Raw genomic sequence first — 14897 nt, forward strand, 5'->3', positions numbered from 1 at the left:
ACGGATTGGTATTAGACATAATTTTTTATACATGTATCCATCGGTCAAAACCGACAACAATCGGCAAACGTCGGCACTTTCCGTCAATAAGAAAATATTTGACGGAAAATCACGAGGTTTCCGATTGCACAGATAACACAAAATGAGATGCATATAATACAAATTGTATACCAATAATTAAATGATACACTATCGTCGGATACCGGAAATAAACATTTTCCGGAAGTTGACAGATTCAAGGAATATTAGACTGCTATCTTGATGTACTAGAATACCTCTGATGTCTAATAGATAATGATTTTGATGGCTTTTTCAGGTTTGTTTTGAACCAACTTCAAATAATAGTGTTTACGTATGCAGGAGGATTAGATTGACACCAGGTATGTAACTCAAATAAAGCAGAGCCTCTTAATATGTACGTTGGCTAATTAATGTTTTTGTAATAAAAAGGTTTGATAGGAATCACTGAAAAGATGTATTAAGAATGTAAAGTCTAGAAATAACTACCACGAGATTTTAAAATCAAATTGTTTATGGCTTGTCTTGAAATTACAAAAGCTCGTACTTTTTTTCTAGAAGAAACTATGGATTGATATTTGTTCAAAACAATCTCAGTTTCACGCAAGTAATCAATTTATTTATCTAGAATTATTATTTATGTAGTATAACACAAATGTATTTTTTATCAAATGTATTATTCACATAGTTATTTATTCGAGTGGTCGGTCGGTCGGTCGGTCGACAGGTCGGTCAGTCGATCGGTTGGTCGGCAAACAAATGTTATACCCAGGGTAAGCATATTTCTTGTAAAATTACAAATAATTCTAAAAACAATATTGAGATAAAATATTCCTTGCGTATATCAAATTTCCATCATAACATTGCAGCTAGCTGATTCTGGTCATGTGTCAATCAATCTACTCTCTTTGTCTTGTTATACAATTGATATATATTGTTTGACCTCTTGTTGCACACGTAAGTGTGTCAGAGTGAAATAAAAAAAAATCTTGAAAACTTGAATCTTAAACTCACAGGATGTTTCGGGCGATATGTGACAACTTTACGAGAAGTACTGGTACAGAAAGACTCGTTCCCATAGAAACCATAATCCACGCCAATAGTATAGACCTGCTACAGGTGGTGGTACAGAGACGAGAGGGACACTGGTCCTGGCACAAATATGTGTATACGCCTTACGACTTCAAAGTAAGATCTGTACACAAGGTTTCCAATCAGAAATTTACTCTGGTAATGCTTCTAGTCATTTCGTAGTATGTCATACGGCAGTAATGCCTGCATCCATTAATATCCTTCGACGCCATCGCTCAATATTTTGGAATTTGATCATGGAAATATCTTTACCTTTATAGTCTCGTTCATAATAAATGGTTTTCGTGTCTCGTTCATAATAAATGGTTTTCGTGTCTCGTTCATAATAAATGGTTTTCGTGTCTCGTTCATAATAAATGGTTTTCTATTATTTTATTGAGCCTTCAACTAAAAAAAACACAATAAGCATTTTGTTAAGCTTTTATTTCAGGCAAAATTATGCTTTGAAATGATGCTAAAATGATTTAGAATATATACAATACTTTTTACCTCTAATATTTACCTGAGATGTAATTATGTGACGAGTGTCAGCTGACCCAGCACTTATAGTACCCATTTAGTTTCGTATATACTTTTTAATTACAGATAAAGAATATTTTGGTGAATTACAAAAAGACAATGAAGATAAAGAAGAAGACCTCTGATTTCTGCACGTGGAGCAGAGAAATAGAGGTGACACTTGGCGGGAAGATGGGTAGAGCTATATTGGCCGATCTGGGTGACAGGAATCTGTCTCCAAAAGACACTGTTAGGATGGAGGCAAACGTTGGCGAGACCGTGATGGACAAGATTAACCCAAACAAAATATATAGAAAGCTTCTTGGAAGGTTAGTTCATTCATTCATCCATTAGTACTTTCGTTCGTTCTTTTATTTATTTATTTATTTATTTATTTATTTATTTATTTATATTCATTCATTTATTCATTGATCCTATAGATTCATTTGGTTCAGGTAAATGTTTTGGCATTATTTTCTAAAATGACTTGCTAGTGTTTTGGTTTATCTATGAATTGAACATCTAAATCCTATTTTAAAGGAAAATCAACTTGGACCACCCCTGGGTACAGCAAGTCATCAAAGACAAGAAAAACGTCATCTGTGTAGTCCAGTCCATTGTCAAATTGGCTGGAGATGCTGAAATAAAAACCACTTCCATCAAAAAGGTATATTGAAAGTCAGCACTAAATCTACTTAAGGTTACGCTTCACAAACAATTGATAATAAAAGATTTATTTTTTTGATAATCCACTCCTCTATATTCCTGTTCCATGTAAAACAAAGAACTCGAGAGCCCATTTTCTTGAAGGTTAAGTTGCTATCCACATACTTACTTACTTACAAATTAAGCCATGCTTATCAGAGTTGTGGCCCTTGAAGACAGATTTGCTTAAACCGTACTCCCCCTTCACGCGTGTCTACAATGTATACAGGTATATGTCTCTGTTGCTTTTTGTGATATTTATTTCCATTGTTCATAAGCGATATAGACCAGTTATCAGTTACCAGTTATCAGTTACCAGTTAGATAGTAGGAGTTACGTTTCTAATACTGCCTACAAGAGTTATGCCCCTTATTTATTGATGTCTATCGGCGTTGTTTCCCTTTGTTTCCTGTCTATCTTGTAATCTTTAAACAGACAATAAGTATAACTATGACTTTCATGTGTGATATCAAATGTATTTCCCTAATATGTATATAAAACTATTAAAAGTTATCTCCCCTTACACCACGTAGTTTCATATGAGTTATGTCCCTTCTGTACACAGAAGTCAGGCGAGGAGGAAACATCAGATAAAAGTAAAGATTTGGGACTAGTGAGCGGTACTCCAATAGCCTACAAAGTGATAGCACTACAGGTGGGTGCCACTTCCGGTGTCGTCGTGCCCTGTATGGGTCACGGGGTCAAAGGTGGCTTCATGGAGGATTCAAAGATCCTGGGAGTCCCAACCGAGGGAGCAGTGGACGACTCATATGAGTGTGAGTAAAGTTGTGTTAGTCTGGAATTTATTTCTATTAAATATGATTAAATTCAAGAGGTTTCTTTTCCGTGTGCTTTATCGTCATAGTGCAGAATAAGGGATGTACAGTATATATAATTAATAATATCATATTTAATGTGGATTTGGTACAAAGCATTAGATTGAGATGGTGAGAGCCGCCGTTTTGACTGATTGACCATTGTGGACCTCTGGTGAGGTTGATATGGAATATAAAATATTAACCTCGGTGAACATTTGATTTTATAACGCTGGTATAACACCATATCATCTTAATCAAAAGTTAGACGTCATAAATAGAAACACCAGGTCTATATCTCAAAATGTATACCTCCAAGTTATCATATTTTAGCCAACGAGAATTGAAGAAATTCGGACTACATGTATATCTAATCAAGCCAAAGGTGGAAATTTGTGTAAAAAGTTACTCGAATTTAAAATGGCGGCGATAAAATGTGAGAGTGAATTGGGAAATACAAGTAACTCTGTTACCAAGCTGTCAGATAATATTTGAATTGAAAGTAAAAACTGTTTTGTCTCCCGGCGGAAGATTTGGTATGTATGTTTTAATTTGAAGAATTATTTTATAGCAATACGAACTAGATTTCAACTTTCTTCAAATACAATATAGTTTCAATTCTATTTCTTTGGGGTTTTTTTACAGCCAAAAGTGAGGATGAAGATGAAAATGAACCTAAACCCCCTCATCCAAAACCGGAACCGGAAACGACCGCTGAACCTGTAACAGATATTGCGCAGACTAATGAAGGTGAGGGTATACAGCAAGCTGTAGAAATTGTTAACTCAGATCACGTCACACCGTTTCCGTCAGCGCCACCTATGCTACCACCAGACGGAGCTGTTCATATCGACCCGTCTGTGGGGGGACCACCTGATGACGTCCTACCACCTTACCCTCCACTAGATGGCGGCCAACCACCTTACCCTCCACTAGATGGCGGTCAACCACCTTATCCTCCACTAGATGGCGACCAACCACCTTATCCTTTAGTAAACACAATGCCAGGAGCCCCAGATTTTACCGGGGAAATGCAGGCTAGTTTGATACAAGAATTTTCATCTAAACATATAGATGAGTAGTTCAAACTAAAATCTAGGAATATGTATACATCTATGAGATAATCAGTTTGTGTCCTGGCGCGAAACAGCGCTTGGACATTTTTTAAATAGTTAGTCATTTAAAGTGATGCTGCAGAATACAATTAAATCCTAATGCATTGCATAGGTTCTTAGATTTGTTCAGAAGTGACATCGGGCAACACGATTCTGTTTCGTTATGGGTTCATAACACCCAGGGAACTGGCATAATACTAATTAATCTACATAATGTCGGCTTTCATAAACAGATGTCATTCAATCTTTGTCATTGTACACTCGAGAACAATCGATTTTTCCGTATTTTCTCGTTTATGTATTTTTTTACGGAAAATGCCGAAAGTTTCCGATACATATATTACCCGGAACAAATATACATTATATCTTTTCCCTTAAAAAGGTAATACTGTAAGTGAACCTTTTTCTAACCAATTAGACGATTATTACAGTGAAGTATGTAGTTATATAATAATGATTTTTTTTCATTTCATTTTATCATTGCTGATGTTTCAGAGAAATTTGTGAGAATGCTTCCATTTTTCAAAATAAACGCAACTGATGAAATGATAAATGATTTTTGTTTTTGTCCTTTTTTTCGTTTTATTTTTCATTATTACTCGTGCCTTATGGATTAAATTCTTAGTTACCTGCTAAATGATCCACATACTGATTTATGTATATTACTGGAATCCGGTAATTATCATACCTTTGGGAAAAAATAGAAAAAAAAGAAATTGGAAAAGCCATTATTTCCTTCCGACGTGAGCACGATCAGTTTTGTCAGACAATAGTGGTCCGCTACTTCAGTATATTCTATACTTACATCAATACCAGCCTTCAAGATTACTCTGGTCGTCATGGTAACAAAGTCAATATTTATAACATAATAAATTATACGAATTAGTGTGAATATCATTAAATGAATAAACCGTGGGAATTAGCTTTCGGAGATGTCAGTTGTTTCTCTTACTGATTTGATTCGAGATTTCAGATACTTTCGTTTTTTGTTTTGAATGAGATTTATCATTTAAATTAGAGATCGTTTAGATTGATTACTTGATAATTATTGGATAAATTTAAAAAGTTACGCCGTAGTTTACAGGGGTTAATATGATTTCCTCGTAGATGTTCAGATTTCGGGAATGCAGATTTAATAAAAACAATATTCCTGGTGAATGTAACAATTACTTGAGCGTAATAAGAGTTATCTCCCTTCTATTAAACACAAAATTATATAGCCAATAAATTGTAAAGGTATCTGTACTGCATTCCGAGCTGGGTTGGTTATCTAGATCGTTTACAAAAGAAATCAATACGACAACATTATTCCTGCTACTAAACATGCGTTCCTATATTCGCATTCGAAGCTGACGGTACCGGAAATGACGTGATTGCCTCACCAGAGGAGATAGTTGGTGTCCTCCACCCAATATTGGACTTACCGGAAACAGAACGACAATCGTTCACTTCCGTTCTCAACAGTGTGCTGCCAGAGGATATTGAGATACTGGATAAAATTGTAAGATGCATCACAGTCTTGATAGTCATTCCAAATATTAAAAGTTACCTTATTGATACATCAACCACTCTCAAAGAAAAAAAACAGTCATAGAGAAAATATGAAAAACCGAAAAGGCGAAAAAAGACTAAAGGCGCCGAAGTAAAATAATAATGATTATTGAAAACGCAGAACCAAAGTAAGAATACACTAAAATTGAAACAGTCATACAGAATCCTCAACTTCGTCCGAGATAATTATGAAGGAAATTATAATTTTCATTCCTTTTATTCCTTATATTGAGTATATATTATAATTTATTATCGATTGTTTCTATGTACTGCTTCAGTTTCTTGAGGCAAAATTGGGCACGGAAGAAGGCCACGTTATTAACATTGGGGACAAAGCGTTCATGGACAGAGACTTGTGTCTCGTGCTGCTGAGGCTGGTCGGATTTACTGAGAAGGTACAGTTATTCAAGAGCGAAGCCGATTTTGTCATATTCTTGTTGGCAATAACAATAGAATAACTTCATGAGGCTAAGAGAGAGAGAGATGGATAGACACTCTAATTTAATTGATATTACGTTTCATATAATGTGACGTCATTGATATCGATATGCCATATGGGATTTATAAAAGACAGGCTGTGTACAATTCCGCGACTTAAGTAAATATGTCAATTTGATAACATGTAGTCAACCGTGACGACTACGCAGACTGTTATCGATTTGATGACAACATTTGATGACATGTAGTCAACCGTGACGACTACTGACTATAATCAATTTGATGACATGTAGTCAACCGTGACAACAGGGGACTATTGTCAATTAGATGACGAAATCAACCGTGACGACAGAGGACTATTGTCAATTTGATGATATGTAGTCAGCCTTGACGATTGCGACTATTATAAATTTGATGACATGTAGCCAACCGTGACGGCAGGGGACTATTATCAATTTGATGACGAAATCAACCGTGACGACAGAGGACTATTGTCAATTTGATGATATGTAGTCAACCGTGACGACTTGGGACTTAATTTTGATTTTAATCAATCTTTCTTCTTCAAAAGAAGCGTTCATAAGTAATGTTTTTAAGTTATTTTTGAAATAAATAAGTTGACATGTTTCTTTTGTTAATAGAGCGATATCGAGTTGGCCGTGTCCGATCCTTCATCCGCCATGTTTAAAGCTTGCAGTCACGTGATCGGAGCAATGACGTACTTTACTATGGAACTGCTGGAGCTTGTCCGCGCATGTCTTCCGGAAATAGCGTCAAGTCTTTTGCTAGTGGTAGGAAGTAGTTGTTTAGCATGCCTAAGTATATAAAGTATCTATCGATCAACAATCTCACAGTCCCTTTATCTGACGTGTATCGAGTTGGGAATCGCTTACGTCCTGTTAACACAATTGGGTCGTCAAAGGTTGGTGTCGCTGATGAACGCTTTTATAGTGCTACTATACTGACTTACCAGACCGGAAGCGAGACGCCCCGCCCTGTCACATTACAACAACTCGGGCGAGACAGTCACATTACAACAACTCGGGTGAGACAGTCACATTACAACAACTCGGGCGAGACGCCCCGCCCTGTCACATTACACCAACTCGGGCGAGACAGTTATTCTTACCGTCAAATTTAAAATTGAACAGGAAGTCTCGACCATGGAATAGAATGCATAACCTTTTAGCGAATTCTCGACTAAAGGTCATAAGAGAGGTAGCGTTTTATATCAGTTTAATCATTTAATTTAACTGTATTGACATTTATCCCTAACATTTGAAATCGCGCACGTGTTCTATAATTCCGTAACATTTTGGACAGATCGGTTTGGTCTCAAATTTCCTGTGGTTGTTATATAGTGCAGACGTTTGGGACGAAGTAACGAGACTTGTCGGATTCACCATAGATATATAAAGATTAACCTCACAAATTGGAATAATCCGTATACCATCACATAAAGTTCCGTGACTCTTTGTAAAATGACATTCAAGAAGAATGACTTGTGTGTTTCCTAAATCGTTTGCCATCCATGCACAATATGATATCATTACACAAAGAATTTCAAAACACAATTATACATGTATTTGATTGACAATGAGAACACCCGTGATATCTGTCTTGTGGGTTATTCCTTCGTTCGGATACCAGAAACATGCACAATTTCCTTTGGTGAAATCTATGTCCGAACGATGATTATATGAGTGTTTGTGCCTACATGTAATAAAAAATGTACAAGAAAAAGGCGTATCGCATACAAATATCGTATGTCTTTGCGGTAATTAGTGATGCTTCGGGTCGAATCAAGAATGTTCAGGACCTAATACCCGAAGAACTTTGGTTTATCTTGAGAGTAAAAATGTCTTCTTACGGTAAAATTATAACTTTAATAATTGGAAAAAATACATGTTTTCAAGTACTTTGAATTTTGACGACCTAAACTTAATCAAAACCAAGGAATGCCCCTTCAATATCCTTCTATCACAATGTCATTTCCGTTTCAGTTTGGGAAGGCTCTGAAAGGTGAAAAGTCTGTCGCAGTAGAAAATGTCCAGACACTGGTGGAGAGTAATGTTGGAGGGGAGTTATTACAGAGAACGAACATCCAGGCAGGTTCCGACTCCGCTAGTATCCCGGATGTAATTCCCGACATCCTGGACAAAGTATTCTGGGTGTTATTCGCGATCCAGGGAACTTCGGATGTTACCGCTCTTTGGTAGATCATATTTCAACAGGCCTACTGTTGAACTCTTCAAACCGTACGAATCTAGTTCTGTCCGCTATATCACTAACTATCGTGTCATATTTATTTTCATTTATGATCGATTAACATGTTGTCTTATTTTGTTTTGTATTTTGCTTTTCTGCTTTTTTGTTTTTGTTTTGTTCGTTCGGGGTTTTTTTTTTCTTCTTCTTTTTTTCATTTTTTCAGGAAAATAATAATATCAACATTACAAATAGGTCTCAACCTCAGAACAATACTTTGCGATGTTTTGATATTATTGAGCATGCTAAAGTCATTAAAACCTGCGTGTACCGTTGTATGATGTTACGGAGTAGAAGTTATCTCGCTTGTCATTACCCATCTTCGCTAACCAAGGGTAATTTCCATTTCAGCGAAGATGGTCATTACCTGGGTATAACTCTATACTTCAGGTTTAAAGTTTCGCGTTATTACGGATAAGTTTCGCGATATTGTAGTATTGTGCGAAAAACTACCGAAATGATTCCAACTGACATTCGTCCACGGACTTGTTTATATAGTGTTCAATTATATCTCGAGTAATACTGACTTACACTTGTAAGTCTGTCGTCCACGTCACACGTATTATAGTAACATGGAGGCATTCATCAGTAGGTCGCAACTCTGATATAATATGTGTCACTCTAAAGTGATAAACATGATACCAGAGATATATACACGGCCGTCTCTGATGATACTGAGATAAAATGATAGCATTAAGTCTGATATCAAATAAGTATAGTTTATTTTAACGACCGGAGTGGTGGTGAGTGGAGAGGTGGGAGGACTGGGTCGTGGGGCCGTACTGGAGGAGGTTGGGGACTGGGTCCGGGGAGGGAGAGGGTTGGGAGACTGGGTCCGGAAATAGGAGTGGTGAGCTGGATCCGGGATCGGAGGTAGGGGGAATGGAGGCCGGGGATTGGGTCCGGTGAGGGAGAGGGGTGGGAGACTGGGTCCGGAAATAGGAGTGGTGAGCTGGATCCGGGATCGGAGGTAGGGGGAATGGAGGCCGGGGATTGGGTCCGGTGAGGGAGAGGGGTGGGAGACTGGGTCCGGAAATAGGAGTGGTGAGCTGGATCCGGGATCGGAGGTAGGGGGAATGGGTCCGGTGAGGGACCATTTCAGGACTGGCTCTGTTTGATCATGGTTCTCCAAATGTTTGACAGCTTCAACACGATAAGCGAAAAGTTTGTTTATTAACTATTTAACAATTGAATTTCTACTGGAGTTTGGCTCATTGGAACTACCAGATTGTTCTGTTTCACTTGTCCGATTATCTCTGCGTCTAAATTCGTTTCTAATCTCACATACGTTTAATCAGCACCAAGTCCGCGGATTTATGATAATATATAGGTCTCAGAAATAATTATACAGTCGATGTAAACAAAATTTATTGTAATACATAGATAATCTGTATTCATATCGGCTGTATACTAGCATATGGCATGTGGTAAAAGTTCAATGCTAATGAACGCAGACCCCTTGTGGCGTTATAACACGGCTCCGTGACATGGCCCACCTAATTAATTCATCAGGCTCCAAATTTATCAGGCCGATGTAAACAGTTGTGTTAGCGGAAACGGAAGTGTTACATAACGACGTGTCACTAAGACCCGTTGTCGATGTCCGTAGAGATAACATGATAATACCCCCCCCCCCTTACAGGTGCCCCCTAACAAACAGTACCTCTTGTTGAGCAGCAATCTCGACAAAGAACCCCACTCGGCCCTCCGACCGATATCCGTCTATAGGGGAGGATCGCTCGTTATCGTGATAACGCGTGTCACGGAATGACCGGTGGTCAGTGTCGCGGCGTTCGATATGTCCAGCTGGAATTAATCAAGTCAAGACATTTAATTTAAAGTCGCATATTAGGATAACATAGTAGTATTTGTTCTGTAGTGCTATCCTTGTGATATAGGTAGTAAATATGATTGTAACCAATCACAGAGACACGTCATTATATTTACATATTTCCCTTCTTCAGCTTAGTAAACTCTGACTGTGAATATATTAGCATATACGCAGTGAAAAAATGCTCAGTGGATTAATAAAGCGGGGGAATCGGTAACATAATTATGACGTCGTCTATTTGTGACGTTATCGGAACGTCAACTAGATGGCGCTATTTTTAAAGGAATAGTAATCGCAATTTTAGCGTTTTCTCCAGTTACGCGATGGTCTCTCCACAAAAAACTAACGCCAAGTGAGCATTTTGTCAAGAACTTAAACTGAATATTGCGGAAATGGGTGCATATGTAACTGCTCCTCGAGGTAAGCTAACAACACATGGCTGAAGCGTACAGTTCTAAGAGAACATTTGACCACCTCACTGCTAAATCTGTGTCAATACCCGCTCTGCTTGACAACCATAGTTAATCTGAGACGGAAAATTGTGGATTGTGAATATGTCAATTAATTAAAAACGTAAAAAATATTAAACAAAAATGTTGAGTTGTTTCTGGTGTTTTTTACGTAGATTCACTGAAACTATATGTTACCAACGTCGCAACACACCATGGATTTTAACGATTGTTTTATGTTAATATAAGGATTGGACCTTATTTTGACTGCGTATACGGTAGTATGCCCGCAGTTGGCAACGAACATACCCTATGGAGCGCTAACCATAGGAAATATTCGCTGCCCACTGCGGACATACTACCAATCATTATTACTACATAACCGATTAACTGGGAGTAACTATACACATTCGTGGGGCAGCATTCTGTATGATAAACGGATGTAAATCAACGATATAATTACGTCAACAGGGGCTTGGCACGATTTTATAAATGATAGTCCATATATATATGTATTATAGTGACTATATTCACTATAATACATTATATATATATATATATATATATAAAACTTAGTAACACAAATGACGATGGAAGACAACTTTTTGACTCGTGCCCTGACCGGGCTTCGAACTCACGATCTACGGCACCCAATCGCCTAGCCAGAAATACCCGCAGCTTATACCGCTGCGCCACATCGGCGTTCTTAAAATAGAACGTTTCAATATATATATGGACTGTCATTTATAAAATCGTGCCAAGCCCCTGTGATCTCGTCCACCTTTATGATGTACAGAGAAATCCTATCATACAGCATTCAACGTATAATACAGTGTATCAATCAGGAGGACAAATTATAAGACTGTTTTACAACTTTTTTTATAAACTTCTTCGCAGATTACGTCAGATTTTGATATGATTAGCTCTGAAAACTTGTGAATATTTGGCCGTATATAATAATATTTTTGCAGCACAACAAGTCGTGACCGCTTGCATAATACTTGATTGCAGACATTGTGAATTCACAGTATCAATACATGTACCACAGTTCATGTTACAAACACACAGTGATCGCATATTATCCTCTGTTAATACAATACTCTAATGTCTATTATGACTGCATCCGGAACCCCTCGGGTTTTTGTTCAAAATACACATGTACTTTTATTTTGAGGGGGGGGGGGGGGGGGGTGGACTAGATTCCCTGCCGTAGTTTTTCTACTCTCCGCTAGGTTTCGCTTCGAAAATGCAATAGTATTCATGAACGCAGCCTATTCTGCTTCTGCATTGCCCCTCGAACTGTAAAACCGCTCTCTTTTTATCCTCCTGTCAACTACTTGTGTCCGATCACTTACTGTCCCGCGAGCTGGGTGCCTGATTCTATCGAGATGTCTACCAGATCCTTATGTTCTAGTTCTAATCTAATCAGAAGACCGTCTACCAAACAATGTGAGATAGCACGAATCCTACCAAGCGATAACATTGCCCTATTCCGGAACGTGACCAAACTGGTTTCTAACACCAAACAACCGCAACAATTACTTATAAGTATATTAATCAATTTCAAGCCTATGACTGTGTTACAAAAGTGAAAAAAAGGACATCGCAACAAATAATGAAATTCGTGACGTATTTCATGGGTATGACTCAGTATGTACATATTCTATTTTGATGTTCCATATTATTTCATCAACCAGTTTTCACTATAAATTTGTAATTATTTGATCTGAACTTCCAAAGAATCATTATCATTAAAGTTTTGTTGTTTTTTTTTTTCAAAATTTCAATCATATTTCTAAATATTTTAACACACAATTTTCGAAGAATTAAAAACATCACTTTTCCAATTTTGCAAAAATTGATCGTGTAAAATCTGATTGACAGTTAGTTTTATGCAATGTAAATTCAAATTTCCTGGAACTGGGAATTCCAAACAAATACATCAATCCACATTCATTAAGAAAAACTCATATATGGGATTACTTTGTTTTCGTTTTCAAAGACATAAATTAACATATTATGCATCACAAAATTGAGTTTGTTTTCGCTAAACAACATTTTTGACCAATGACTTATCACTCTAGTTTGTTTTCTACGATGCCGTAAGATGTTCATGTAACGTAATGAGAATGACAATCTAGATTTTAATTAGATTGCATCATTTATTACATTGCTATACATTTCTACATTCAATATAATTTGCTCATCCACACCATTATTATCAGTAGCGTCGCATTCAATGAAATAATTAAAAATCGTATCAATTTATTTGTGCTTTTGATTTTTTCTTTGTACAATTATTTCAACAAAACAATACAATAATCTTAAGGATACACTTCATGGAAAGGCGTTTAGTCTCTTTGTCAACTTCCTTTAAAAGAGGCTGTTTTTAAGATGAAGATATAATACAAATTAGGGTAGACACATTTTTATTTTGCTATTCGCCCTATACCTTAGACTTGCTTAAGTCCACAGACAAAAGTGTAGACGAGTCTATGTAATATTTACAGTAGACTGGCCACCAGACCCTAAGTTGTTTCGTTAAATGTTGCCAAGCTAAATTCTAATACTAGATTATCTGCCCCTAGTTTGAAACTTAGGTAACTTAGTTATCAGACATATCCTAGGGATCAAAATCATAAAGCTCAATGTTATTTATAATTTTAAAATTCTAGAGACAGGAGGCCAGTCTATATTTACAGATACAAACTATGTATAAACACATAAAGTAGTCAATATAGTCAGAGACGTATATATACGTCTATGATATAGTGTAGACAAGCTGAACAGCTGATGATGTGGGTTTTACTCGATTTAGGTTAATTATAATCATCTCAACTCGCGACGCAGTGGAAACATAATCCGGGACGAGTTAGGTGGCATGCCCTCCTCCTTGGGACCGCCTATATATACATGTAGAGGTTGTCATAACATCACAAATCCGTTGCTATAGTAACGAGATTGTCGCTCTATTGATTACGTTCACGTGATAAACTAAATTGTTTCGCACATAATTTGTCGCTGTTATAGACCTGACACAGACCAGTGTGTCCTTGGTAATTAATACGGTGTTTGTCCGCAATAAACAACTTACTTTATATTATCATCGAATTATTTCTATCTAAATCGAAATATTTTACAACAATAACGAAACTGATATCAACTTATATTAATTACACTTGTTAATAAGGACAATCGGAGGGTGTAATGTAGATTGGAACGTATATATGTTATATATAGATAGACATCAGTGGAAGGGAAATGGCAAGAATTTAAAGTGGACAAGGTAAGGAGAGATAAGGAAACAGCATACTTGCCAACTTTCCCGATTTAGTCGGGAATTTCCCGATTCCAGACACCCTGCCCCGTCTCCCGATCGTATAGATAAAACATAGTGTATTCTCCCGATTTTGGAGAATATGTCTTGATAACCCCGTATGGAGCCCCTATTCATCTTGTTAGATTCACTTAGGCCTATGACAGGTAACGCTTGCTGGCTGGTGAAAGGCATATGTGTGGGGCATTGGTCAGTTAACTGACCTCAGAGACCTGCTCACAGACCGTAACGAAATTCTGACACTTCACTGGCTGCAAGGGGTGACAATACCCCGATAAATAAACAATTAATTAAAACCAATTAAGCTGAGGACGCGTGGTGAAGGTTTTGTAGCAGGTCAGTCATGGTTGATTAAACGCTTGTAAATGGCTTCGTATACTGCCTTTGATGTTAAGCGCATAAACGACCTCTACTTGACAGTATATCTCGGACAGAAAAAGTGAAAACAACACTGGCAATGTTATCAACGGAGTATCAAATTTGACAGATTACTTATTGAAATGTTAACTACATTTAAACATTGGCTGATCTTTAGATAATTAGCACAAGGAAATAAATTCACAATAACGACCATATAGGCCGAAGGCCTGGTTGCCGGTAGGTAACGTCGTTTCAATCACTGTAGCATCAGCATACTTCGTGTCAATTAGCAGAGACTTATTTTGGCAGAAACTTTCCCAATTCACATTTTGAAAGACAGAAACATGTCCACAAATACTCACTTTCTTAAACTAAATACTGTCATGTTAAAACTTTGAATTTAAGTATCAGTCCCCACCTACA

General features: G+C 37.2%; 2 protein-coding genes across 2 annotated transcripts; both read left to right on the top strand.

Annotated features, from left to right (window-relative positions):
- The first annotated feature begins 78 nt into the window (after positions 1-78).
- On the top strand, positions 79-4797 carry LOC117317648 (formin-like protein 2). Its single transcript, XM_033872510.1, has 6 exons — positions 79-380; positions 1035-1206; positions 1696-1937; positions 2149-2275; positions 2879-3089; positions 3774-4797. Exons 2-6 carry the CDS (start codon positions 1036-1038, stop codon positions 4208-4210), a joined length of 1188 nt encoding a protein of 395 aa, XP_033728401.1. The 5' UTR covers positions 79-380; position 1035; the 3' UTR covers positions 4211-4797.
- Positions 4798-4944: 147 nt separating this feature from the next.
- LOC117317649 lies at positions 4945-8619 on the top strand. Its single transcript, XM_033872511.1, has 4 exons — positions 4945-5744; positions 6073-6189; positions 6874-7023; positions 8236-8619. Exons 2-4 carry the CDS (start codon positions 6136-6138, stop codon positions 8449-8451), a joined length of 420 nt encoding a protein of 139 aa, XP_033728402.1. The 5' UTR covers positions 4945-5744; positions 6073-6135; the 3' UTR covers positions 8452-8619.
- The last annotated feature ends 6278 nt before the right edge of the window (positions 8620-14897 follow it).

This window comes from Pecten maximus, chromosome 19 (assembly GCF_902652985.1).
Source record: "Pecten maximus chromosome 19, xPecMax1.1, whole genome shotgun sequence".
NCBI classification, from domain to species: Eukaryota; Metazoa; Mollusca; class Bivalvia; order Pectinida; family Pectinidae; genus Pecten; species Pecten maximus.

Excerpts from the sequence above, each read along its gene's own strand:
- LOC117317648 (XM_033872510.1), top strand. The coding sequence starts at position 1,036 with ATGTTTCGGGCGATATGTGACAACTTTACGAGAAGTACTGGTACAGAA. Across the intron at positions 1,938-2,148 it reads TATAGAAAGCTTCTTGGAAG|GAAAATCAACTTGGACCACC; the intron begins GTTAGTTCATTC and ends CCTATTTTAAAG. Across the intron at positions 3,090-3,773 it reads AGTGGACGACTCATATGAGT|CCAAAAGTGAGGATGAAGAT; the intron begins GTGAGTAAAGTT and ends GTTTTTTTACAG.
- LOC117317649 (XM_033872511.1), top strand. The coding sequence starts at position 6,136 with ATGGACAGAGACTTGTGTCTCGTGCTGCTGAGGCTGGTCGGATTTACT. Across the intron at positions 6,190-6,873 it reads TGGTCGGATTTACTGAGAAG|AGCGATATCGAGTTGGCCGT; the intron begins GTACAGTTATTC and ends TTTTGTTAATAG. Across the intron at positions 7,024-8,235 it reads CGTCAAGTCTTTTGCTAGTG|TTTGGGAAGGCTCTGAAAGG; the intron begins GTAGGAAGTAGT and ends TTTCCGTTTCAG.